This window comes from Macrotis lagotis, chromosome X (genome assembly GCF_037893015.1).
Source record: "Macrotis lagotis isolate mMagLag1 chromosome X, bilby.v1.9.chrom.fasta, whole genome shotgun sequence".
Taxonomy (NCBI): domain Eukaryota; kingdom Metazoa; phylum Chordata; class Mammalia; order Peramelemorphia; family Peramelidae; genus Macrotis; species Macrotis lagotis.
This window is the reverse complement of record NC_133666.1, coordinates 81589491-81617199: the sequence shown is the minus strand read 5'-3', so window position 1 is coordinate 81617199 and position 27709 is coordinate 81589491. Positions and strand designations below refer to the sequence as shown.

Genomic DNA, 27709 nt, shown 5'->3' with positions numbered 1-27709 from the left:
CAAAGAGACAAATTCAGGTTCTTTCAAGTTTCCCTCCAGTGCTGATCTGAAGCATGGTGGGTCCCTTCCCTTTGAGGAGGCTTCCAGCATAAGCCATCTTGGTAGGGATATTGTCCAAGAGCTCATTTTTCAAGCAGGTCAGGGGAGATAACCATTTTGCTACAAGTGAGATGGGACCCACCTCTAGAGGAACTGGCAACCCAACTGTCTTCCTTGAGAGAGGAAGATGCCACTTCCCTGTCCCTGCGTTGGACTTAAGCCCTCAGAATCACAATAAAGATGGAAGACTTTCAAAGACCATCTAGCCCAGGGATAGCTAGGTGGTACAGTGGAGGACCTGAGTTCAAATGTGGCCTCAAGACACTTAAAATTACCTAGCTGTGTGACCTTGGGCTTAACCCCATTTCCCTGTAAAAACAAAACAAAAAATAGATTTAGGGAAAAAAAAAGGTGACTTTGTAATTTGATTTGCAAGGGCCTATGCTTGACAAATTGGGAGATAGAAAGCAAACAAGATGTAATCCTTAACTCTGAAAGAATTCAAATTTTAATAGGAGTGACCTCTATGTAATCTTCGTGTGAATTATGCCCTTAGCATGTTTAGTATAACTCTTAGTATGAACTAAAATGTAAGTGCATGAAGAGATAGACATTGGACTGAACTTTAAAAGAGGGGCCGGAGTCTCTACCAGTAAGAGATTTGATTAGGAGAGTGCTATTGTAGGTGAAGGAGGGTATGCCTGAGCAAAGTGAGGATCTGGAAGCAGTGAGTGCAGAGTTGGAATGGGCTGTTGCTTGTAATTTAGAGAGAAATGAGGGACACTGAACTAGGGTCATAGTTCATGGGAATAAAGAGGATAAATTTGGAAGGGATGACAGTCAGCAGAGTTCCCTATCTGGCTGGATTGGGAGTTGGAAGACAGAAAAGGAGGATTCAAATGTGACTGAAGTTTGAAGATGGGTGACTTAGAGAGTAGCAATGCCACAGACAAGACCAACACCTAAGATGGTAATACATGTGAATTCTCTCAGGGGAGATGAGAGCAGCTTTACTCATCATTCTTCCTGCTTGCTTTCAAGTCTTTTCTCCCCTTTTTTTTCTTTAGAGGAAGTTAAAACTCAGTGGTTTGTGAAGAGTCCACTTGATAGTGACCCTTCACTACTCCCTCCCCTCCCCGTTTCACTTTGGCCCAGATCCCATAGTCTCCTTTTTAATGTACCTGGGGACCTCTTTTCTCATCCTTAATTCCTGATGCCACTCAGAGTAGAATTAAAACAACATAAACATAAACATAAACATGATACCATAGGATTTGTCTCCTGTTTTTTATAGTGAGCATTTACATCCAGCTCATTTTTTTTCCTGTCTCAGAGCCTGCAGACTGGTGCTGTATTGGGCCTTTTAGGTTGCTATACAGATATTATCAACCAACTTTCTGTTGGCTTCTTCCAGTTTACAATTTGGAAAAGATGGCTATATTGGGATACTCCTTTTCCCCTTTAGTGTCTCCATCTGTAAAATAGGAGCCTGGACTTGAGAGCTACTCACTCAACAGCTAAACATTGCTATTTAATGGAAGACATTGTGTGTTCACCCCTTCCTCAAGGGTGTATTGAGGAATGGAACTTCCTAACAGATTAAGACACCAGGACTAGAAGGATTCCCTGTGAGAAATGTCCCAACTGAGTCTGACAGGAAGCTCTAGATTCTAAAGACCAGAGGTGGAAAGAGGAAATACATTTCTGGGGAACATGGGGAACAGCTTCTATACAGAGGCATGGAGAAGATGGGTGGAATGTGTGAGAACCAGACAGTATGCCAGTGGAACTGAACAGAGTATAAGAAAAGGAGTCATGGGAAATGAGTCTGCAAAAGTGGGTTGGAGCCCAATTGTGAAGGACCCTGAGAAGCTTGAATTCTGTCCCATGGGCTTTAGGGAACCCTGAGGGATCTTTGAGTAAGGAACTGTTGTGATCAGATCTGTATTTTGGCAACTGTGTGTGTGGGATGGATTGGAAAGGGGAGAAACTGGAGGCAGGAAGTCCAAAGAGAAAGCTGTTACTAGTCTAGATGAGAAGTGATAGGAACCTGAGCTAAGGTGAAGGCCTTGTGAGTGGAAGATAGGGAGCACATGTTGAGACTTGGTAGTGGGAGTAGACTTGATAAAGCTTGTTAACTGATTGCATGAGGGGACTGACAAAGAATCAGGAGACAGGGAAGATTCCTGGATTGTAAACCTCATTAACTAGATGGTGTCCATAGCAGAAATAGGGAAGTTTGGGGGTGAATTCAGTTTGATATGCAGATGGAACCATCTGGCTCATTGAAGATATAGGACTGGCATTTAGGAGAGGGATTGGGGCTGACTGTAGATTTTGGAATCATCCTCCCTAGAGTTCCAAGAGGCTCACCAAGGGAGAAAATGAAGATAAAGTCCAGGAGGGAGTCTTGAGAGGACCCCTGGTGTTGGGAGGTGGGTGATGTTCCAGGAAAAGAGACAGATATGTATCAGTTGGGTAATGAGAGAACCAGGTGAATATTCTTGTGGAAGATGAGGGAGAGAGTGGTTGACAGTGATAGATGGCAAAGTCAAAGAGAAAGAGGATGGAGAAGGGCCACTGGACTTGGTGGTTACCTTAAAGAGAATAACTTCTTTGCTTCCACTTTGCAGCCCCTTGCAATCAGAAAGGTAGTTTCTTCCCTGGAATTGAGTTGTGAAATAGAAGAGAGAGGTGGGTAATAATTTAAGGGTATGGCAGAATCTAGTCAAGGGAAGTATCTTTAAGGAGACAGTAGTGGGAACAGCTGTAGGCTACAGGATAAGCTTCTGGACTGGAGGGGGGGTGGGCAGTCAACATTTGTATGGTACTTTAAGGTTTTGCAAATAATTTTTCATAGATAAAGGATCAAGGGATAAAGGCTGATCTTGGCAAAATGTGGAGCTATGTCTTCTTCAGACCAAAAAGAGGAGATTGGAGGAAGAGAGGTTTGGAGATGGCCAATGATGGCAAATGGCCTTGATATTTTTTTTTTTCTAGTAAAGTTGGAGGGATGGTAGAGAGGAATGGAAGACTTGCCCATTTCAGATCAACCTAGTTTAGTAGTTAATCTCTTCTGCCTTGGCCCAGCAAAGAACAGGAAAGAAGTTAGTTGAGAGCTTTGGGGGTTCAGATTGTATGCTGTCCCCCCAGCACATGTTAAACCTGCTCATCCTTGCTCCAATGATAGAAGAGGAAGGAGGCAGGAGGTGGCTAGGCTCCTTTGGTTGGCCACCCCATCTTGGTTCCGACGTCTTAACAATACAGCTTTGGCTACTTGGCAGTATTCTTGAACACTTCTCATGTCAACTACTTGTCTAGGACTCTAAGGGAAGTTCTGTCTGGGCTCACCAGCTTGGACTCCAAGGTCCTTCAGTACCCAGTGGTTACCATATTTGCCACTAGGTGGTGCTCTGAAGTCCCCTTGCTTCTTTGACTAAGGGGGTGGTCCTCCAGACCTGGCGTCATCCTCCCTCTGCACTGGAGCCCCAGAGGGCTTTGTGCTGGCAGGAGAGGGTGGGCCGATCTGACTCAGACATGCCTGCCTTGCCAATCCCTGTGGTCCCCATCTATCTCTTGTCTCCACTGCGCCTCTCCCCCTTCCCCCCAGCGGTTTGTTCCAGGCTGCCTCTTTGTATGTAGATGAGCTGGTCATCTTGGTTGCTTCACAACCCGTAGCTTTGCCTGGCCCTTGGTAGAAGGCCTTTGGTGCTGAGGGCCTGGCTGAGGAGGGGTCCTACAGCCTGAGTTAGGGAAATCTGAGCCTTGAGCCACGAGATCCCTGAGACCGCTAATTTTAGAGGGTACATGTCACTGGAAACTCACTGCTCTTGCCAGATGGCAGAAGTCCGGCCAGCGCTGGGCCTGTTCCTAGGGGAACCCCCCCCCCCCGTTCTTGCACCCCTCACTTGGATATGACTGAATAGCTGTTAATTAAATGAAAAAAGGAAAGAGGAGGGCCTTCCATGACCCACTCCCACTTCTCTCTTGTCCAAAAAACTGGGCATGGCAGAGCCTCATGAGGGGGTGGAGGTGGCATTGGGAAAAGTCTCCTGGCTCTTTATTTTTTTATTTTTTTTCCATTAAAACCACAAGGAAAATGTGAGAGTTTGTTTGGGAGAGGTAGAGGTAGAGAAGAAGAAGAAGAAGAAAAGAACTAAAAAAGAGCAGCAGAGTCCCTAGTGAGCTTTGTCTACCTTAGTGTAGTTTGGACCCAGCTTTTTTGCCCCCCTGCTGTTCTTTCTGTTCTCTTTCACTTTCCCAGAATGGGGTTGGGAAGTGAAGGTTTCTTGCTCACTCCCTAGTTCCACGACCTTTGTGTCCTTGTGCCAGAATGGGAGGGGGAAAGAGGTTCTTGTACTTCAACAAATCCCTCTCCTTCAGGGAACTGTGAAGGGGGGAGCAGTGTCTCTCAAAATGAGATAGATAAAGAAGTATCTTCCAAGATTTTGGAGAAATGGGGCAATGCTTAAACTTCTCACAGCTGTCCAAGATTGGGGTTTGAGACAAGAGGAGGAGGGCTCACCCAGTCTAGGCCTCCAGTTTTAGAAGGTTGTATGTGCCACTTTTGATGCCCGACTCCTAATTGAGGCCCATAAGATTACTAGTTCAGGAGACTCAGAAGCCAGCATTGGCTCAACTACTCTGCATTCACTTATTTAGGCTAATCAGATGCCCATTCTGCTCACATATACTGGTTTGTTTTATTATCCCCTTGCTGTGAACCCTTCATCGTGTGATGGCTGTTGGGGAGTTGGGTGTCTGAGATATTACTTGGAAGTTTGTAAAGTAGGACCAAAGGGTCTGCCCTTCCCCCAAATCCTACCATCTACCACTCAAGGCAGGCCTGGTGCCACAAGGTGGATGATTCTGTGGGAGTTAAAGCAATATCCTCTATTCTCCATGAGAATGGCCTTATACTTCCAGGGCCAGGCCAAGCTCTAGATAGCCTAGCTAATCAGCAGGTTTGGACTGTAAGAGCATCTATTCCTCACTTCTCACTTTGTCTCCAGAGACTTTGGTGTATATTTTCTCTTTCCCCTTCAAAAAATGAAAATCAAGAAAAGCTCAACATCAGGGGTGAATTTGCTAAGGCATTACAACCCTGGCATGCTCTTGGAGACAGATCTTCAGATATCTCTGGTGGGATGAAATGGCATTGCTTCCCATCCCTTTGAGGGTAGAGACTGTCTATCTGTGAGGTCAGTAGGGAGCAGACTAGCTGTGGTGGGCACCTTGTCAGGGGTATTACAGGAGCCTTCCCCAGAATCCAGAAGTGCCAGGCAGGACTGGAGAGAAGCTGGAGGTCATGCTGTCATTCTCTCTTTCTATTTTTTTTTAATACCCTCCTCTTCCTTTTTAAACAATCACAGCCTACTCAGACGCCTGGTGACCCTTATCTCCCAGCAGGCCACATTGTTGGCCTCCAATGAAGCCTTCAAAAAACAGGCTGAGGGTGCCAGTGAAGCCGCCAAGAAATACATAGAAGAAAATGACAAGCTGAAGAAGGTGAGTCTTGGCCCCTCCCTTTACCACGTGATAGCCCTGGGGCTGTGCCGGGTGGGCAGCCCAAGCACAAGGGCTCCTGCTCTGGCTTCAGCTGCCAGTGCCCCAAGCAGCCTCGCCCCATGCTGCCTGGGAATGTCCCTGCCGACAACATCTTGTAAGACTACTGGCCTGTGGCAAGACCCAAGAAGCCTGACTGGGTGGGCTGGACTCTGTGGTGTTGACTCACTCCCAAGTGCCCCAGTGATTCAGCTCTAAAGTTTTCCTTATTGAGAGAGTGGGCCCCTTACCTCCTGTTCTGACTTTCTTTGTCACTTTTCCTTCCCTTAGGGTTTTTTTCCCAGTGTTGTACTGATAAATGGTTAGCAGCTGTATCTTGGGGAGGAATACCGTAAACACTTTATTTTATTTTATTTTTTAGGTTTTTTTTTTCAAGGCAATGGGGTTAAGTGGCTTGCCCAAGGCCACACAGCTAGGTAATTATTAGGTGTCTGAGGTCGGATTTGAACTCCAGTCCTCCTGATTCCAGGACTGGTGCTCAATGCACTGTGCAGCTTGTTTTTGTACCACTCCTGATTGAGCTACAAATGGTTACTAAATTTTTTTTAAAATGTAGAAGTCAGGGGGTGGCTAGGTAGCGCTGGTAGACCAGGCCAAGGAGATCACCTAGAATTTGGCAACTTACTGGGTCCATTATTGGAGAAGGAACGTTGTTTCTTTTGGAGAGAAGGGGATGGCTAGAAGTGGAGGGATGGTTCTTCTGGTTCTGGGATATATCCAGTTAACAAACATGTATTAAATACTTGATAAATTGAAGATAATCCTTTCAGGCAAGGGTTATCTTTTGCCTCTTTTGTAGGCCCAGCCCTTAGCACACTGCCTGGCAAATAGCAGACACTTAATCAATGTTTATTGATTGACTGATGGCAGGCATTAAAGGGGGATTGGGAAAGACTTTTTATAGAAGAAGGAATTTCATCTGAGTCTTAAGAAAGCCAAAATGCAGAGATGAGGAGGGGGAACATTCCAGGCATGGAGTACAGACAAGAAAAATCCCCTGAGTTGGGGGATGGAGAGTGTTGTGTCACTCCATTGCAAACATAACCATCAGAAGATTTAAGAGGTGTGTGTGTGTGAAGGGGGTATGTTTCAAGAGGCTTTGAATGTCAAACAGGATTTTCTATTTGATCCTGGAGCTGAGAGAAAGTCAGTGCAGCTAATGGGGGTAGGACAGTATGTGACATGGTCAGATATATGCTCAATTTGGCATTTCAGTGATGGATTGGAGTGGGGAAAGACCTAAGCAGGTAGAGTCATAGACAGCTATTGCAATAGTCAAGGCAAGAGGAGATTGAGGGCCTGCACCAGGATGGAATAGTACCTGGTGGTATAAAGCAGCTTTGGTCACAGATCAGATATGGGAGTTGTAAGCAAGTAAATGACCTGTCTATACCTTCCCCAGCACCCCAAAAGCTGGGCTTTTGATAAAGATTATAGCCCAAACTGTGTAAGATTTCCTGTTAACCCATTCAGAAGAACAGGGGCTTAGGCCTAGACTGTCAGAGAGGCTTTCCTCCTTTATTCCCTGACATGGCAACTCAATTAAGTGAAGGGTGGGTCTGGGTCCCCTGGGAGTTGGCACATCCAGGGTAACCCAGTCCTCTTTGGTGCTCTTCCTAGGAAACTGGCTCCAGTGCTGATAAATCGGACCTGAATGAGCTGCTAATGGAGAACAAAAACCTGAAGACTGAGCGCAAGAAACTGACAGAGGAGCTAGCCATCAAAAAGCGAGGTAAGGACTGGGTCCTTGAGAAGAGGACCCCTGACCTGCATCCTGTTCTGAGAAACTGGAGGGGGAGAAACCCTGCAGTTTCTCCCTTCTGCTTTTCCCTGCTAGGTCACCCCCCCCCCCACATACACACACACACACACACACACACACACACACTCACTCACTCACAGACTTATGTGTATGCCAAGCTATCATGGGGCCTAGCAATGCCAAGCAGAGGTCAGGAGCTGGCAGTGCCAGTGGATACAGAAAGCCGGATAGTGTTTTGCAGCAGCACACAATGTAGAATAGTAGAGCCAAGGGGGAGGTGTGGGGAGCCCAGAGATACCTTTGAATTGAAAACAGAAAGTGGTGTTGGGGGTGGAGTGGTGAAGGTGAAAAGAAGACTCAAAGGCCACAAAGAAAAGTTCAGGAAGGGAGTGGGCAGTTGAATTTCTCATAAGTCCAGATCAACCATTCCATTCCTCCATTCCCATCTCTTCTCTCTTTTTTTTTTTGTTTTGCTTTTGCAAGTGGGGTTAAGTGGCTTGCCCAAGGCCACACAGCTAGGTAATTATTAAGTGTCTGAGACCGGATTTGAACCCAGGTACTACTGACTCCAGTGCCAGTGCTTTATCCACTACACCACCTAGCTGCCCCAATGCTCCCTATTTCTTCTGAGATTATAGAGATTGAGCAGTTTAATTCAATTTTAGCAAATTGGGGAAGATCCTAAGAGATGATGAATAGGCAGGGAAAATCTCAGAACCAGAGATAAAAAAAAAATGGCCTGAGAATTGGTTGGTTTGTTCTTCTCTTTACTCCTATTACCCCACCCTTTCCCCCATTAACCTGGGATTTGGGGCCCATCTGGGCAGCAAATTGTGTATCCACATATCACCCAGATATGGATGCTTGATTTGTGTGACCTTGACTTTCTCACAACAACCCTTTGTGGTATTGGGATGCCTTTTTTTTTTTTTGTGGCACATCTCTCCTTTCTTCCATACCATAGTTCTCTAGCCTCTAAGACTGTATGTGTGTATGAGGGGGAAGAGAGCAGCCAGACTACTCTCCAGAGCATTTGTAAGCTCAAAGGACTAAGGACAGTGATTCTTCCCAGCCTCTCCTGTCCCTGCCCCAGAAGACCCTGAAAAATTGACTGTGGCATGTAGACCTCAAGCCATTGCTCTTCCACCCTAATTTGTCTCCTTTCTCCTCTCCCAAGACCTGGAAAGAGCAGAAAATGAAGTCCTGGCCATGCGCAAGCAGTCAGAAGGGATAACCAAAGAATATGACCGCCTGCTAGAGGAGCACACACGCCTCCAGGTATGTATGTGCATAGATTTGGCACCGGAAAGTTGAGGGGTTCCCCCTCCCCTGGAACACTGAGAACATTTAATAGAAGAAAAGGAAACCAGTTTTACCCTGAAGAACAGGAGAGGCCCTGAAAGCACTACCCCCTCCCCCCTGCCAAGTGGGAGCCAACACGTGTAGATGGAGAACATATTTGAGGACTCCTTCTCAGAATGTCCTTGGGTATCAGAATGATGGCTGTAGGATGTGCCTTTCCTTTTGGACGTAGTAGAGGGAAAACCACCAATAGTGTTTCCCTTCCCTGGCCACACATCTGGGCTCAGCAGCTCCCACTTTCCCATTGCCCACAAGGTCTGCTTAAGTGATGGTAGCCCATTGCTCTCTCTTGAGTCAGAGATGGATGTGACAGGTTGGGGTGTGGGCCAGCTTTCCCACATATCCCTATACTTACCCCAAAATAGCTCTGAAACCACAAGGACAGACTCTGGAGCCCAAATGATCTTGTCTCAAGTTGGGGTGGGGAGTTATTTATAGGCCCCCAGCAGCTATTCTGGGCAATCAGGACCAGTCCTGCTCTGCTGGGGGGTTGGGAAGCCATGGAGGTCCTTAGGTGAGGGCCCTGGCAGCTACTTCTAGTGTTCATACTAGATGCCAGAGCTAGTAGGGCTTGAGGCCCTAAGTAGCAGAGGCGGTTGTTTCACCTTAAATGTTATTTATTGCTTTTCTGTTGTTTCCTTCTTTGACCCTGTGGGCTCCTGCCACAGTCCAACTGGACAGGAGCTGGTAGGGTGAGGGTGGGTGGAACATAGAAAGGAGCCCACCCAACCTCAGTGGGTAGCTGGAGGTAGAACTGGTGGTAGTTGGCTCTGCTGCTCCTCTCTTGGCCTTAGTTAAGCACAAAAGCAGTTACATATTCTGGGCTAGCTTGGGGGTGGGGCCTCAGCACAGGGGGTGCAGGGGCTGGGGGGTGCAGTAGGTGGTAGAGTTGGTTCTTGCTGGTGCTATGGGAAGGTAAACAGGAGAGTCTGGTCCCTTCCAGCTGGCCCCACCCTGGCGGGGGCCCAGCCTCCCACCCCCTCCCGAAGCGACCGTTCGGCTGTCTTCCCAGGCTTCACTCAATCCCTGTCTCAGTCACCAGGCTCCTGGCTGGGTCCTGGCAGCCACATCACAGCCACAGGCTCCAAGACTCAGAGCTGCTGCCAGGGATGATGGGGAGAACCTCCCCCTTTTTAAGGTTTACCTTGGATTTGAAATTTGGGAGGCTGACATTCCTACCCATCCCTCCTCCTGCCCTGGACACTTCCTAGGGGGAGGAGGGCGAAGTCAGGATATTTGGGGCCAGGGGAGATGGAACCACAGGTAGCACCAAGAGAGAGGGTTGGGAACCTTTGTGCTATTCAACTCCTCTACTTTCTTTCCTTCTCCAGGCTGCAAAGGAAGGTCCTACAAACAAGAAAGAGGAGTGAGAGTTTGGCTCCTTTCTTCTTCCTCCTTCCATCAAGCAACTTCCATTCCTTCTTATCACAAGCAGCTGCTTCTTTCTAGATCACATTGGAAAGGGGGAATGCAGAGAACAGTCCCATCCAATCCTCACTAGGTACTAGGTTACTAGGAACCATATACCCCAAGGCTCCCACTGCTTTGGGCTTTTGCTTGGCTTGTAATTGAATTTTCCTGATTTTCACCACTGAACTATATCCCCCACCCCCACCTGCCAGCCCTGGCCCTAAGACTCTTACCCAGCCATTTGGGATTGGGGGGGGAGGGCAGAAGAGTGCCCTTTAAGGGCTTCTTTTAGTCCCATCCACCCCCACCCCTTCATCTCTTCTAAAGAATGGGAAGGGTTTGGCTGTCCTGAGATGGGTTCATGCTTTGGGGTGGTGTCTGTTTTACTGTAAAGAGCCTTTTTTCTTGGGATGTGTTCTCTTCTGAGCTTGGTCTGGAAGAAGTTCCCAGCTTCTCTTGGAGAAATAAAGTTTGTTAATCAAAGTGATTTGACTACTGTGGCTACTGTGACTTAATGGTTCTGACAGGCACAGGAGAGGAAAGAAGCCTGAGGGACTGTGAGTTGGGAAATCAAGTTCAAAGCCTTCCAAGACTTTCCAAGTGCTTTCTTTTCCCAATTGTTCCTTCCCACACTTTGTCGAATTGGCGAATTCCACAAATTGAATTGTCGAAAGCCCCACCTCTGAACTCTACCCATGTCAGATGTCCACCAGCTTTTATACTATTCTATACTATACTATACTATTCTATACTATACTATACTATACTATACTATACTATACTATACTATACTATACTATACTATACTATACTATACTATACTATGCTATGCTATACTACTAATGACTTTTTAGTAGGGCAGTGGTCTGGGTACCACAAGCTGCCTCTGGGATCTGAACAGTGGACTAAGATACTAGAATATCTCCCTAGAGTTAAAAGAGATTTCTTTGGTATCAATCTAGATCCATCAGATTGGAACTGTCATCCCCTTAATTTTTAAGTGACTTGCCTCAGGTTTGCCTCCTGACTGGCTGGGCCACCATGACACCATAAGGTTTGGAAACCATAGTTTCCAAAAGGGAATTTTTTATTTAAAACTGGGAGGAGATGGCAATTGCTGAGATGAGAAAGTCTTACTGAATTTTGCAAATGATGAAAGGAAAATCCTGAAAAGTTGACTTCGAGCTGGGAGTGCAGGTAGAGCCCCTTTTGAAGAAAGTTCAGGTCCTTATCAAAACATGGAAACGTTCAGGATTAGAAGCTGTGACTTCCTGTATTTCCATGGTCCTCTTAGTTCAGAGAATTTGGGGTGAAATCAGGGAAAGCTTGAGTCCAGTGGCCCTTAAAGAACTGCTGGGTCAGAGACCAATTAGTTGGAGAAAATTTTGGCCAAGGAGCAAGAATTTTCCAGAATCTGAAATACCTAAAGAAATTGGTGGGGTTTGTAGAAGCTAAGAGCAACCACTCCAACTGATAAAAGTATTTTGCAAAATCTCATGGTTTGACTTTTTGCAAAGGTTAAAAGGAGCTTATGGGGTAGAGGAAGTAGAAATTAAGAGTCATTGGGCAGCATTTCCTAAATTACAGGTTGAGGCCCTTGAAATTTGTCCAATGAGTAGCAGAAGGAAAACTGCTAAGGATTGTTGTATTTACAATTTTTAAAATATTTTCAAGCATTTAAGTTATGAGGATCCAAAGAATCGACACAAAAAATGAGCCATTTTTTCCAGCCCAGGCAACAAGATGAAAAAGCAAAAGTGCCCAAGAAAGATTATAGCTCTGGGCACTGCCAGATAGACTCAACTTGAGGGACTTGAAATCGTAAGAGAAACTTCTGCTTTTAGAAAATGGAAATGTGAAAATTGGAAATAGTCTGACCAAGGGCAGTGGACGTGTCCAAATCAACAAGACAAATTCAGGAGGTTGAGTTATGGGGGGAGGATGTTCACCAGCCCACTTAGGTGGCACCTGTCCCCCAAAGGAAAGACAGAGCAACAATTTGAAAAATGACATGTCTTTATTGCTATGTTTGCAGGTGGCTTTTGAGCAGTCACAATATCCCAGGGCCCCCCAAGACCTGGAGTGGGCCTGGTCTCAGCAGGGCCCATTTTGGCTGTCTGTCAGGGTTTTTGCTTTTTGACACAAGGCGGGTTAAAGCTTCTATGTGGAAGACTGAGATATGCAAAGTGCATCAGACATAGAAGGGGGGGGCATGGGCAGGGATTCTGAGGTACCCTCCAATGCCCCTTCCTTCCCCAGATTCCCCAGGATGGCATTAAGGGGGTGAGTGTGAACAGTGGCACCACAGGCTGTGCCAGGCTGGTGTTCTGGGAGACGCCCCTTCTCCTAAAAGGCCAGGCCTCAATACATAGAATACTGGGCACTATGCCACAGGCAAGCAACATTGCCTGCCAGAGGGGGCCGAGTAAGGGCTCTGGCCTCCCAGCCCTGGACTTCCCTCCCCTCCCACTTGATGGTGAGGAAGGAGGATGGACAAGGACCAAAAACCTGTGACAAAGCCAGGATTGGAGGCTTTTTTTCAGTTTTTTTTTTTCTAACAAAATTAGATCTCTATCAGGCTCTCTTGGGGTTGGGGATGGAGGGTTGTTTCTCTTTTTAGAAATATACAGGCAGAAATCACTCTTCTCTTAGAGTTTTTACAAAATGTGCAAAATACAAGTCTTTGCCCTCAGGCATAATTTACACCTGGTATTCTCAATTCCATATATCTATATACTGTATATATCTATATACTGTATATATTTATATAGCGCCACTGTATATATCTACAGACATGCGCACACAAACACCACCCACCCATACACACATACACACACCTTCATCTTGGGAATTTGTCTTGAGGGTCAGAGGTCAGAAGACTCCTAACCAACAAGCTCTTAAAAAAAAAAAAAAAAGATGACCTATAGAGGGAGACACAAGCGACAGCAGGCTCCCGGAAGCTGGAGGGGACCATAGAGTCCCAGCCACCAAAAGGGCTTCATCAGCTCCCTGCTCCCCCAGCTGACAGGGGGGAGCTAGACTAGGTGTCATGAGCAGGGTGGGCTCTTGATTTTGGTGGGTGTTTTTTAAAATTTTATTTTTTTGGTGTTTATTTTAAAAAAAGAAAAGAGAAAAAACCAGTTCAACTCAAGCACTCATACACCGTGGCCCCAGCCTGACCCGGGTCCCCTCTATCAGTATCATACAGAAAAGGCTCCCCCTCCCCAGGGTCTCAGTGAGGGGGGTTGAAAGGAGTGAGAGGGGGCTTTACTATGGCTACAAGAAGGGAGGCTGGTGGGGGGGTGGGGAGGCATTGGCTTTGGGCACTAGGGCAGAGGCAGGCGCCCCGTTCCTGCCCCACCCCCTCAGGGCAGGTCACATGACGCTCTCCACCACGATGACCTTGCTGCTCTCAGACACGGGAGTCAGGGTGGTCAGGCCCCTGACATCAGAGTCCTGAGCCTTATACTCCAAGTGATGGAGACCCCACACTGGCTGGGTCAGGTCTCGCCAACGCTGAGTAGGACAAAAGGACAAGGGAGGGTTAGTAACCCCCCAAGAATTCTTCCTTTGCCCATTTCCCAGAATGTCCCTTGCCAACTTCTCTCATGGGCCCACTTAGTCCTTTAGTTCAGTGACCAGTCTTTCCCAATTCAGCCCAAATGCTTGGGGCTAGGGGCCTCAGACTAAGGACTTACCCAGTATTAGGATTTATCTGGCAACATGTGCCAATTCCATTTTTTTAAAGATCTAACCACAACCCCCAGGGCTCTCCCTATATGCCCTCTAGACCTCAGGTTACTTGGTAGTCCATGTTTGCCTATGTTTAAGTCTCTCTACTGAGACTGGGAACTGGATTAAAAAAAAGGTAAGACAGCTTGGCCTAGTGGAATTGACCCCAGGTCTGTCACTTAAGTCTCAGTTTCCTCATCTGCAAAATGTTTCCAAAGAGAGATATAGATAAATGGGTTAATAAAAGATTGTTGCTGATCCCAGGTGCATTGTAAGAGACCTCAACCAAATGTATATTGGAGAGACTGACCTCAATGAATGTCCCCTTGGCCCCAAGGAGGTGGTAGAGTAGATAAAGTGGCACACACAGCATGGAGGAGAAGGCGAAGCACCAGCCCACTGCTTCGCCCCACCATGGGTAGATGTAGGTGTTGTTGTATACAAGCGGCTTGTAATATACCACATTGAAGGTGAAGATGCCCTAAGGAGGTTTGAGAAGGCTCTAGTCATACTGTACCCCTCTCCCAGCCAGCCTCCCTCCATCTTTAGCCATCCTCCACATCCCCCACATTGCTTCCCCCCCACCTAGCTGTTACCATGCAGACCAGTGGGGTGAAGAAGGACCAGCACCATTTCATCCAAGGGGAAGGCCGGTAGCCGATCATACAAGCAACATCATCCATGAACCGGTCAGCACCTAGTGGAGGGAATGGGTTTGTGGTAAGGAAGGCGAGGAGAAAGGAGACCTAAGCCGATGACCCCAACTATCTCACAAATGGGATATCCCACTTTCTTCCTCACCTACCTCTACCATAAGTTGTCCACTTACCATAAACCCAGGCAACCACTGCACACTCCCAGAATGCCTGCCACAGCAAAGTCATACCACTGGCTGAATAGTAGTCAAACAGCTGGAATACGTACATGCCGCCCTTCAGTGAGGGAAACAGAAGTCCAGGTCAGATGAAAAGTTCAAGCTCTTGGCAGTCTTCTCCCTTTTCCCTTCTCCACCATCCCCTTCCAACTTACTTCAGTAACCATGGAGAGGTCAATGATGAAGCAGACTACACAACACAGAGCTACAGATATCTCCCGATGGAAACGAAAGTAATAGGAGGCTGGGAGGAGATCCAGAAGGCCAGTGATGAATCCTTCTACCCCAACAAACTGTAGCAGCCAAACATAGGATATATGAATGAAGCTTAGAACTAGAACTTAACTAGAACCTTTGAAGGATGGTTTAGACCCTCTGGGAACACCCCCCATTCTACCCTAGGACCCACCTGACTGTCCAGGCCAAGCAGCAGTAACATGAAGAAGAAGAGGGCAGCCCAAAGTGGGGCCATAGGCATCAGGGTGACAGCCCGGGGATAGGCAATGAAGGCCAGCCCTGGTCCTGTTGGATGACAGAACAGTTTTGTTCACCAGATTTCACATACAGTTGTGCATGTACTCATTGCACCCCATTTTATGGAGACTCCAAATGGAGTCCAAATGATGGAGACCCTTAGCTCCTAGCTCATTATGTCCCCAAACCCATGAACCTCCTTCCAACCCCCCACCCCACCTCAATCAGAATCTGATGACTGTGCCTTCTACTCCCCTCCTCCAGACTGACATCTGATCCCTAACCAGGGAGGGGCAGCTGGTCTGCAGCAGCTGCTGAAACCAGAGAGGTCACCCATTAACCCTTAGGGTAGCACAGCAGGGGCCAGAGCAGAAAAGCCTACTGGATCAGAGTACCCTCTCCCCTCCTACCTTCAGAACAAATCATACCCTAGAAACTGGCTGTCAGAGCATGAGGGAACAGGAGAGTACAACCCCCACCCACTGACCCCCAGTGCATTTGGTAAAGACATGAGTTTTGCCTCCTGGCTTCTTCCAATTGGGACTGTAGAGTCCAAAATTTGGGGAGCACGGTTCATTCAAGCTCTCTCTGTCTCGGGGCAGCTCAGCCTGCTTGATGCAGACCACCCCATTCCCTTGGAGAGGCTAGGTGTGTCTGCGGAACCCGGTTCAAATTCTTATTGCCTATGCTATCCTGGCCACATCCCCATTCTAGGGCTCAGTTTACTTTTCTACAGGCTAGCGCCCTCCCATGATCAGGGTGTTGGGCCAATGAATGGGAAAATGGGCCCAAAGCACTTTGGAAAGCTCCATATGCTAGAAATGTCAGCTCCTGTTACCTCCCAGGCTACCAGATTGAGAGCTGGAGGCCTGGCAAACCACTGAAGCCAAACTCCTCTTCCACACCCCCCCCATACTTGACAGGAGCCCGAGTTCATGGGATTTGATGAAGGGCAAACAGGATCCTACAGGAAGTCAGCCAATGGGACTCTGAATGGAGCTGCTCACTCCCAACTAAATGTGTCTTCAAATTCTAGCTTTGCTATTCACTACCTGTGTGATGTCACAACCTTTCTTAGGCACCTGTTCCTTACAAAATGGAGAGCAAATAGGAATCTGCCAGTGTGGGTCTCATGTGGGTCAAGTATCCAAGAGAACTGGATTAATTGATCTCCAGACTGACCCTCCCTGACCCAATAGCCCTCACCCACCTGACTCAGCCACCTTGGAGATATGCACGCCCTGTTCTGTGGCCATGAAGCCCAGGATGGAGAACACCACAAAGCCAGCAAAGAAACTGGTGCCACTGTTGATAAGTGCCAGTATGATGGCATCCCTGAGACAGAGGAAAATTACCATGTGTTAGCACTGGGGATGAGGTGACCCAAGACCCAAAGAAGAATGCATCCCTTACTTGTAGCAGTTGTTGTTAAATCGATTGTAGCTTCCCAGGGCTGTAAGTGCCCCCAGGCCAATGGCATAGGAAAAGAAGATCTGTGTGCCAGCATCGATCCACACCTGGGGGGGGGGGAGCAGAATGCATAAAAAAAACGAGCAAGAGGTCAAGAGGCCCATGGCAGGTGACCTAGGGGTGAGCCCACAGTCTTCTAATTGCCAGGTTTGAGTAACCAAGGTGACCTTGGCACAATACTGCCCAGAGATAGTTCTGTCCCACTCTCAAACTCAACTCAACACACAGCTACCAAGCACTGACTCTGCTTTAGACCCTTGCAAAAAAAAAATCAAATGCTTCCTGCCCTCAGTTTCCTAACTTTGTAAACCTGAGAGGGTGAGTGATAAAACTAGCCTCAGAATCAGATCCTACCATATCTTAATTTCTCGGTGCATAGAAATTTTAAGTTTTTTAATCTGCCTCAGCGGGACATTTTTGAGCTTGTGACTGCTAATATCTAAACTAATTTACACTTCTGGGGAAAGATTAGAGATTGGGGTGGGAAGGCAATTTACCTGTGGAGATCCCAGCTTAGACCAGTCAGGCTTGAGATAGTAGATGATGCCATCCAGTGCTCCGGGCAGCATGACCCCCCTCACCAGCAGGACAAGGAGGACCACATACGGGAATGTAGCAGTGAAATAAACAATCTGCACCAAGGCCAGTACCATGCCAGAGTCAGAGGCCTCCAAGGCCCAGCAAGCCCAATATCTCCCTCTTCCATCTAGGCCTCCCAGCTTAGCCCAGCCCCCTCCTTCCTTGGATGCCCCCCCCCTCTTCCCTGGATGCTCCCTCCTCCCCTGGCCTTCCTCTTAGGGTGTGCTTGAGGCCTGGCTCTTCAGTCACACTGGGGCTAATCCTCCCTTCCAGCCCTCCCCCCTTTCCTCTAGTCTTCCAGCAGCTGCCTAGGCTATAGGGGTGTGGATGCTTGCATCAGAATAGGGAGGGACCTTTTGAGTTGGACACATGCAAACTTTCCTCTTCTGGGGCCCCAATCTTTTGCTGCCTTTGTTATTCACCTGTTCTCATCTTCCTATGCCCCCCCCCCTTCATTGTCAGTGCTAAAGAGGCCTGGAGGCCCCAGGACTAACATCCCCAGTCTCAATTTGCCCATACCCCCACCATCCCTGACAATGGGGTCAGGTCTGGAGGGGAGGAGTAGAGAGGAAGGAGGCAGTTATGACCTCCATCCTGGATTCTAGAGAATCCAGGCCAGGCAGGTCTATGACCTGCTGTGGGGCAGAGGGAGTGCCAGTACCTCCCCCCCCCCCCCAATAGCCTTGGCCAACTGAGCAGGGCGAATAAGACTAGCGGGTAGCAGGCCTTTGCTCTTCCCTCCCCTCCCCCAACAGGGCAGGGACTGGGAAAGGGGCCAGGATGGGACATTGTTAGGCTGTTGCTGTGGAAACAGCATCCATATCCCAACCCAGAAGCCTGAATCTGGTAGTGAAGGGGGTGAGAGCAGAGATGAGTGGGGATTGCCTGCCTGCCCCTGTTTGAATTTGGACTGTTATGGGTATGATGGGCTACAGGAGAAGTAGGGCCTCTTCCTAGATGTCCAAGGGTCCCCTCATCTGCAAGAGGGTTGGAGAGTCTACGCCTAGTTGGGTGCTGGGAGAGGGGAGCAATATCAGCTGAGAGTGGGGGGTGGGGTAGGAAAGAGAAACAATTACCTTTCCGGTTGACTTGACTCCTTTCCAGACACAGAAGTAGACCAAAACCCAACAAGCTAGAAGGCAGAGGGTAACTTCCCAGTTGATATCCCCAGGCACATCCAGCCCTGAAGACAGACGAAGGACTTTCTTTCTGGAAGGGGAGAAGAGACGGGCTGTGCTTTGGGGTAGGAAGAAAACAGGGATCTATGGAGGGGGTGAGGAGATGGGGGCTGACTCACTCCCAGAAGTCAATAACTGGTGAGCGCTGATCTGAGAGTTGGTCACAGGTGAGGTTGGCCACACTGGCATTGGCACAGTCCTCCTGGCGGAAGATCTCCACACACTCTGGGGTGTTCCAGTCATGTCCACAGGAGGCCCAGGGCAGTGAGGCTGTGAAGGACTTCACCAGATAGTAGAAACCCCAGGCCAGCACCATAATGTAGTAAGTGTTGCAATAGAAGACAATCACCATGGAGGCAAAACCTAAGCCTGGGCAGTAGAAGAAGGAAGAGGGAAGTGAGCAGAGGCCATTCCTGCCCAACGCAGCCAACCATCTTGGTGGTGATCCATTGGGAAGGGGGGGAGGGGGAGGGAAGCCACCAACCTTTGAAGAGGGGACAGATGTTCCAAACATTGATGCTGCCAGCTTTCATAAACTGGCCCAGTGAGATCTCGAGGAAGAAGATGGGGATCCCTCCCAGGAGAGCAATCAGGAGATAGGGGATGAGAAATACTCCTGTGGGGGGAAACACAATCACATCCAGGTCACATCTCACATTCAATTATCACTTCCCAGAGGAGCTCTGGGTTTGAATTCCCTACTGAAGCTAACTGGGTAACTGGGCAAGTCACTTAACCCCTCTGAGCTCTAAAGTTCCCTATTTATAAAATACCTCCCAGGGTTGCCACAAGGATCACATGAGAGAGGTCTTGTCTTACCCCCCTAAGGTCAAATGGGGAGGAATGAACAGGACAGATTGAGGACTGTCCAGTCCTCCTTTTGGTTCCTTGGCCACATCTCCCCAGCCTGCTACTTCTTTGTATCCTGCGGGGCTGAAGTCAGCCTTCTTTTCAAGCAGCCCCTCATCTAGGAAGGCTATCCTGCTCACGGGATGACCGATGTCAAGCCTTCCTTCTGTCTCTCCTATGTTCTTGGTCTGTCACATCCTGTCCTTTAGTCTCAAGTGGGTAAGTTTCTAAGCTCCAAGACAAGCAGTGACAAGTTTCCATAGACAATCAAATGACTGACAATCCAATATGTGATTGTTTAATTGTCCAGTGGCTCACTGGGCAAGCTGAGAAACCCAGTCAGAACCTAGGTCTCTTGTTCAGGGGTTAGGTGGCCAAGAAGTAGTAGAGGCAGAAAGTAAAGCACTTGAGTAATCAGGATGACCAACTTTGTCCTGAATTAAAGAATAATAAAATGAACAAAATGGATGGCTTGCTGGGGAGGGAGGGTGAAATATTTGAAAATGAAGGCTACATAAATAATAAAAAAAATAATTTCTAACAAGAGACAAAAGTTATCAGGGAAAAACACATCCACAAACCCTCCCTCCTTGTCTATCCTGGATGCCCCTAAACCAGCTATAACCCTGGACAAGTCTGGAAGCCCTGGGTTTGAATCCTACCTATCAGTTTCTCCATAAGCAAGGCACCAAAACTGAGCCCAGGGATTCTTGGTCCCTCATCAAGTCAGAGGATCAAAAGTTGTGGGGAGGCCCTCATGAGGACTGATGTGCTATCAAAATGGCTCTGCAGCCGATGGAGGCCGTTTGGCAGTAACGACACAATATCCAGTCCAGTTCAGCTGGCCTGTGGGGCCCCCATTAGCTGAGGCTTTGGTGTGATGGCAAGGAAAGGTGGTGGGAAATATCCAAGTGCCATTTTTTGTGATTGCTGCTTTAAGACTGGCAGAGTGATTGGCAAGTATGTACTGTTATCTCTACTTTACAGAAGAGCATACCAAGATTCAGAGATAGGATTTGCCCAGGGTCACACAGTTAAATGTCTGAGGCAAAATTCAAACTTAGGTCTTCTGGACCTCAACGTCAATATGTTCTCCACCACATCATCGTATAAGAGAGAGTTTTTGGTCTGTTGTTGGAACTTTCCTTGTGACTGCTCTGGGGAAGGAACAGACTCCTAAAAGCAAAGACCTGAGAGAAATTCTCATCCAATCCTTTCATGTCACATTGGGGAAACTGAGGCCAAGAGAAGTCATTTGCCCAAGGTCAGCCATGCCAGAAATCAGAATTCAAAACTAGGTCTTGACTTTAAAAAATAATAACAAAATAAAAATCACCCAAAATAAAGAGTGCTTCCCTCCTTGGCTCTAATAGCTAGAAATTAAAGGAAAGGATGGATGATGAGGATAAACTGGGATCCTTGAAATCCAAATGACCCAGCAGTCAAGGGTCTAGGTGGGGCTCAGGTCCCCTGTCTTATCCACCCTAAGGACTGGGAGTTGGGATTGGGAGCGGGGGAAGAGTTAAGTTTTGACAGTGGCAGATGGCGGTAGGGGTGGGAAGGAGAGGGGAAGAGTGCTATCCAGGAGCAGAGGTCTGTTTAAGAGGAGATGGACCTTCCTTCTCAATGCCCAGACCCTCTACTGGGGCCTCACCCTTTCTACCTCAGACAGGTTGGGACAAGTTCTAGGGAGAAAGGGGGGGAATCCTGGGAGGGACCAGGCAGGTTATTCATGATGCTGTCCCTAGTGAGCCAGTCTTCCTTAGCAACACACACACACACACACACACACACACACACACACACACAAAGGTGAGTGTCAATGGCAGAAAACAGACTAAGCCAGAGGCAGATGGCCACATAGAGCTCAGACCCCTCAAGCTTCAGGTCACACGTAATCCCTACAAGACATTGTGAACCATGCTACCAGATTGCCTGCCTCATGTGTCTGCGACACACTGCGTCATGTGACGCAACAGCCACGAGCATGCATGTGAGAGAAACCCATGCCAGGGGGTGGAGACAGCTGGTGAGCAAGGGAGGGGCCCTAGGGTCCCACAACCTGGGCAGGAGAGAAGGGCAGATGGGAGAGACAGGGCTGGGAGCCTGAGCCAGGGGCTGGGGCCATAGAGAGGAGAGAAAGAATGACAGACACAGGCAAAAAGACCTGGGGACAAGTGATAGAGGCTATGTGAGCCAGCTTGGCAGACACAGCTATGGCCCCTGCCCTGTGAACTCTGCTTTTACCCAGTTTTCTACTGGAGAGAAAGGAGACAGAGACTGTGTGACTCCTCTAGGGCCAGGGGAGAGCAAGAAGGGTCAAGGCCAAGGACAGTGGAGGGGGGATACTGAGGTTCTGGGACCACTTTCTCAAGCTGAGCAGTCCATTTGTCCTGAGGGCAGGTGGAAGTCTGTTACTCTATAAAAGAATGGTATCTAGACACCCCCACCCCCTGCAGGTACCTCCCTCCTTGGAGTACAAATGATGCCTTGGGTTTGCTAAGAACATATATGTAACATGTCAGTTACACATGGATAGGTGCATTCACAGCTAGCAGCATGTGGATGAACTTAAGAGATACACACCTGTGTAGGACACATCTAAGTGTATGTTGATGCATGGTCCAACTATGTATGTGCATTCACATGTAAGAGCATGTGGATGAGCATAAATGATAAACATATGCGTAGAGCACGTGTATGTGAGTACGCATGTGTACATAAATCTAGCCCTGTGCACCTAAGGGGGCAGAAGAAATCAAGCTGATAAGAGTGGCCTATTGTAAGCTGCAGGGAGAAGGGGGGGGGCACCCATAGCCTTGGGTCCTGGAGAGGGGGGGGTCAGCCAGAGACTCACCCCCTAGAGTTCTCCCAAGAGTCCATGCTCTTAAAGGGGCAGTCAGCCTGAGACAAGGATTGGGGAGGGGGCAAAGTCCTTCAGAAAAGTCTCCTTCAAAGCCCAAGTTTCATGACAGGCCACCCCTCCCTCAGTTAAAAGCCTCCCCTCTCCCCTTCCCATGGCCAGGAACCCAGGTTGTTTTAAGGTGAGCGAAGCAATGGCAGCCCCTGGCAGACCTAGGCCCAGCCCAGCTGCAGCTTCTAGTGCCAGAGGGGAGGGGAGGGGGCTTCCGGACCCCGATCAGTTGCTGATGTTCTTGCCATTCCTACCCCCCACACACACACCCCTGTTGTCTATATGCAAGCCTTTTCCCCTCCTCTTCCGGGTCCTCCTGGTCCATGGACTTTGGCATATCTGCCTGGGCAGGGATGGACTGGGGTGGGGAAGGACCAAGGGGAGGAGGAAGGTCCACGGATGACCAGGGTAATGGAGGGGTGTGTGTGGAATGTGAAGGGGGTGGGAAGCCGTTGGAGACACTGATACTTTGGGTTGTCCCAGGTTCAGGAGGAGGTGAAGCAGCTGTGGGGGGCTGAGGACACAAGGCAGGAGCAGAACTGGAGAAGTAGAGGGGGTGGGGGTGGGGTGGGGGAGAAGAGGCTGTGGGCCAGGAGGTGAGCATCCACGGGAGAAGAGAGACCGGCAGCAAGGGCAGTTCCACTCACCTCCGCCGTTCTTGTAGCAAAGGTAGGGGAACCTCCAGACGTTGCCAAGGCCCACGGCGAACCCCACACAAGACATGATGAAGTCCATCTGGCGGGTCCATGTCTCCCGGGGCGGGATGGCCAGGCCCGGGCTCGGGTCTCCCAGGCCAGCTGCTACCACCTCTGCCTTGGCTGGTTGGGGGGGCCCGTCGGCCGGGTCCAGAAGCGAGCCCTTCTTTTCCCTGGAGACGCTGTAGATGCCGTTCTCTGTGGTCTTCTTCGCCATGGCCCCGCTTACTAGGGCAGGGCTGGGGGTGTGTATGTGTGTGTGTGTGTGTGTGTGTGTGTGTGTGTGTATGTGTGTGTGTGTATGTGTGTGTGTATGTGTGTGTGTGTGTGTGTGTGTGTGTGTGCGTGCCTGTGTGGAATACGACAGAGGGCTAGGATTGGGGTGAAGGGGGGAGAGCTTGGAGAATACAAAGGACACTGGTGCTCCGGTCGGCTTAAAGGACGCCGACCGTCCGGGAGGCCCGGGGGCCCCGACGCCCAAGGTGGTCTCCCCAAACCCCCTCTAAAGAATTCGACAACTGTCGATAGATGCCCGGAACAATTGGGGGAGGGGGACCCCAAGCCCAGGAGCCGCGGGAGCAACGAGGAAGCTGCCCCCCGAATTTGGGGAAGGGGGAAACTCTTTTCCGGAGGGAGGGGAAGGGAAAGGGGAAGGGGAAAGGATGGGGAGTCCCCTGGTTGGGGGGAGGAGAGAGGGCTGTGAGGTTCGAGGGGGTGGGAGGGGGTTACTCAGAAGCAGTCGACAAAACACTTGAAAGTCAGCCTGAAGAATCTCATGTGTGTCCGGGGCTGGAGGGGGGAGGCTCGGACAGCTGCTGGGGGCCCGGCCCGGCGGCGGCGGCGGCGGCGGCTGCGCCTGTGGCTGCGGCTGCGACGGGGCTGGCGGTGGCGGCTACAGAGAACGGGGGCGCCTGGAGGGGCTGAACGGGGCCCGGGGCTCACCTGGGCGCTCCGGGAAGCATAGACTTGCCAAGGGCCAAGAGGGCGAGCGGACGTCCGAGCTCGGCGAAGTCGGGAAGAAGGTCGTGGGGGGGGGGGGGGGGGAGGCGGGGGGGGGGGCCGGCGGCCGGCGGGAGCCGCTGCCCCGAGCCCGGAAGGCTCTCCCCCAAGCTCTCTGCGGGCCGGCCAAGCTCCGGGTGGAGGCCGATCGCCTGCTCCTCCGCTGCGACCTCCCGGCTCTCTCCCCAGCGGGCAGAACAATTCTCCCCCCGGCTCGAGGCCGCTTAAGAGCCTGCTCCGAGGTGATGTCACTGTCGCCCCACCCCCGACAGCCAGCTCCTCGGGCCTCCCTCTCCATCACTCCTCCCACCTCCTTGCCTTTCTCCTCCCCGCACGCTCGCTAGGGATGGGTTGGGCCCCCGTTGGCAGAGGCTTCTTAGCGGATTCCCCTCCCCGCCCCCCCCCCAAGCCCTCCAGCGCTCTGCCCTCCAGTACCCCCCCCCCCTCCGCGGCTGCCAGGCTGCCGCAGAGCCAAGCCCTAGGGCCAGCCGGGGCTCCCATCGATGCCCTCCCCGGCCTCGCCATAACCTTTACTTCCCTCTTTCCGAGTACGCCTGCCCCCCCCCACCCCCAACCTTCCGGCCGTGTCCCTCCTCCCCTCCCCAGCCCCTTTCTTCCTGGATTTCACCCCCCCCCCAACTCGTTTTGCTATACACATCACCCAACCTCCCTTGGCCCCCAGAAGCCCAAACCGATGTGCTCCCCGACCCCCCCCCCCCACCTTTGCATCTGCCTACTCGTTCCCAGCCCCTCCCAGACGCTGGATGAGCTTCGTGGGAAGGCCCAAGGGGACAAATGGGGAAGCTTGAGCTAAGGATGGGGGAGTGGGGGGGTGTTGCTCATCTGCCCTAAACTGAACATCCTTTTCTGGGTCGGTAGCTCTACAGCCCTCATTTAAAGGGGTAACGGACTTCCCTTTTTGCAAAGGTGGAGGCCTAGGCAACATGAAATATTACTTACACTGACTCAGGGGATTGCTTTTGCAAACTTGCTACATTTCTCTCCTTTTCTACAAAGGAGGACTAGTTGCCTCCTTAAAGGAGGCCACTAAATTTACAAAGGAATACTCCTTAAAATCCAACTATCTGTAGAGATAAGATTAGAGTCTCACAAATCTGACGAGATTAAACAGAAAATAAAGGAACAGTGGAGCTCGGACTACCCTTGAGAATCGTTGGAGATTGCAGGGGTTGCACTGATAGGGAGGGAGGCTTTGAGGAGGTCCCCACTTCCCTGGGGTTTAAAAGCCTAAGTAGAGGGTCATACTCTGGGAGTGCATTTGCAAATTGAACTCCTGTCTAGGGGAGACCCTAGTCTTTCTCAAAACCATCCCCAATGCAAAGCAGCTTGAGTCTTTTCTGAGCCCCAAAGGGAACCAGTTCCAAAATCTATTGGTCCTTTCAGTGAGTGCAAGAAATAGTCAAAAAGGAGTTCAGCTTCCTACTTCACTGTATGTGTGAACATAGCTATGTGTGCAGTACATCCACATACATGGGTGTGTATGGAGTTCTCATCCTGCTGCTCTTCAGCTGCACCTGGCCCCAAGACTCAAGCCCAGAGAGCCTTCTTCCCTAATCCGGCCTTCAGATCCAAGACCAAGGCCACACAACTAGCCAAGGACTTCATCTGGCCCACTCTGGATTTCCATGTATCAATGAAGGGTAGTTGTAAGGGGAACAGCCAGGTCTGAGATAGAGGACTACACTTGTGGTCTTATAAGGGAACCAAGGTCTCCCATACATCCTGACCATAGACATGACCTGTCTAACCCTCAGCTTCCTGACCTGCAAAAAGGACTTGACAGTTGGTTGTCCTTCAATCACTCAGTACTTTTTACAAACTTTAAAGAGTTTGAGAAATAGAAGGCCCAGATAGCTTGGTTTGTTTGGGATGACTGCTTTGACCCAGGAAAGACTTCCACTTTAAATGGCTCCCAAGCATGTCCTACAGAGAACTCATTCCCTTTCTCCAGAAATCCAGCCCTCCTGCAAACTTTCCTATTTCTGGTCAAGACACCACTATTCTTCCAATCACCCAAAGCTCTCCACTTCAGAGTCATCCTCCAATCTCCTAAGCCCAGCTCTCAGATTTATTCAGTGTCTGCCTACAGACCTCTGACCTGAGTTTCAGTCCCCACATCTCCTCACATCTTTCCTGAGCTATTATCCCAGGCTCCTTACTGGTCTCTCCCCTTTCCAATTACCATCAGCACCCACCAAAAAGAAAGGAGTGTGGCTCGGCAGCCCTCTGGTGACCACTGTGGGAACCTCCCCCTTCAGGCCCAAGAGGCCCCTCCCCAAAACATCCAGCTGTACTTGTCACTCCTTAGCCCCACCATCCCAAGCCTAAGCTTCAATGCTAAAGGCTTGCATCCAAAGCTGAATGGGTGGCCGCCTGGGACCACCATGAGGGGCAGCTCATCTCCCTATCTCCTGCCCTTCCTCCCTCCCTTTTTCGCTTCTCTTTTTTCCTCCCTCCCTTCTTCTCTCCCTCCCTCCCTCCCTCCCTCCTTCCTTTCCTTCCTTCCTCCTGGCCTTCTCCTCCCAGCCAAGCACCCCAGTGCTCTTGGAGCTAAGCCTCTAGCCAGTTTGAAGCTGACAAATCCAGTCCTAGAGTAAACCAGATTAAGCTGCTATTCCCTAAAACTCTTGCCCTGCGGAACCCAGGGGACTGACAAGAGAAGGCTGGATTGCTCAGTGGTGAGACTTGGGAGGAGCTGCTGGGAGAGCCCCAAGCACTGGAGCACAGCCACTTCTGACAGTAGCACCCAGGGTGTGTCCCAGGGGTGGGGGAGGAAGGTGTCTACCAGTTAATATCTTTCCTGGCACCTCTTGGCTTTATAAGGGGGGTGGGTGGGGCAACTGAATCACCCCACTCCACCTCACTTCAAGTGCCACATTCTCCATGCTTTTATCACCTGCAAGTATTTAATATCCTATCCCAAGCCAGACCATGCTTACCTAAGGACTAAACTGAAATAATCCCTGCCCTTCTGGAGCTGCCATTCTAATGGGAGATGACTATCAGGACATATAAAAATATATATTATAGCATAAATTGAAGGAGAAGTTCTTTTATACTAAAAGGAACTGTAGAGAGAAGATAGTGTTGCGGAGGAAAGAAGAAAAGTGTTATCTCATGGGGGGGATTCCATTTAATGTTGAATGAGGGGAAGGGATAATTGGAACAGGGGAGGGCTTGGGGAGGAATATGTGGTAGAGTAAGACGAATTCAGTTTTAAACATGCAAAGTTTGACATGTTCCTGGGACATCCACTTTGAAACAGGCATTTGAGCATATGGGACTGAGGCTGGATCTAGTTCTTTTCCCTTCCATATCTCAGGGTTAGGAAATTTAAAAAAAGATCCACTCTTCAGCTTGGCTGCAGATTCTAGTTGAGCTTATTCTCTCCTGGATTTGTGAGGAGCATTGGTCTGGAAATTATCCATCATCTAAATTCATCCAATCTGGAAAGCCCATCAAAAATGTTTTGTCTCTCCATCCTTATCAGAGGAAAAACCGGAACTATTATGGTATTGAAAGACAAAATATGTTCATATTATACAATACTATACATATACTTTATGCATTTCAGAGCTTCTGAACTTTTTTTGTGTGTCATCTGCAGCTTCTGCAAAACTCCTCCCAAATTCCCATTTAATTTCTTATGTGATGGGGAAACTCTTGATGTGGAAGGGATAACTGTCTAGATTTGAGAGGCATCCGAACAGGGATGATATTGGTAGCTAATGGAATCGCTAAGAAAGGAAGAGTAGAAAGAAAAAAGAAAGGACTAGAATAGAGACT

General features: G+C 49.4%; 2 protein-coding genes across 3 annotated transcripts in view; one reads left to right on the top strand and one right to left on the bottom strand.

Annotated features, from left to right (window-relative positions):
* BCAP31 (B cell receptor associated protein 31) overlaps window positions 1–10625 on the top strand; it is a 39378-nt gene extending 28753 nt beyond the window's left edge. For both annotated transcript variants that reach the window (XM_074207226.1, XM_074207227.1), the window contains exons 5-8: window positions 5412–5547; window positions 7225–7336; window positions 8544–8644; window positions 10060–10625. In XM_074207226.1, the coding sequence (XP_074063327.1) occupies window positions 5412–5547; window positions 7225–7336; window positions 8544–8644; window positions 10060–10098 (388 nt within the window). In that variant the 3' untranslated portion in view covers window positions 10099–10625. The remainder of the gene's footprint in view (window positions 1–5411; window positions 5548–7224; window positions 7337–8543; window positions 8645–10059) is intronic.
* A 1511-nt stretch (window positions 10626–12136) lies between these two features.
* On the bottom strand, window positions 12137–23403 carry SLC6A8 (solute carrier family 6 member 8). Its single transcript, XM_074207225.1, has 13 exons — window positions 22856–23403; window positions 18930–19061; window positions 18565–18814; window positions 18344–18476; window positions 17186–17320; window positions 16632–16735; window positions 16429–16553; window positions 15154–15266; window positions 14900–15037; window positions 14700–14802; window positions 14467–14567; window positions 14181–14351; window positions 12137–13654 (listed from the first exon to the last, which is right to left on the bottom strand). The coding sequence occupies exons 1-13, from the start codon at window positions 23118–23120 to the stop codon at window positions 13514–13516; spliced, it is 1911 nt and encodes a 636-aa protein (XP_074063326.1). The 5' UTR covers window positions 23121–23403; the 3' UTR covers window positions 12137–13513.
* Between the last annotated feature and the right edge of the window lie 4306 nt (window positions 23404–27709).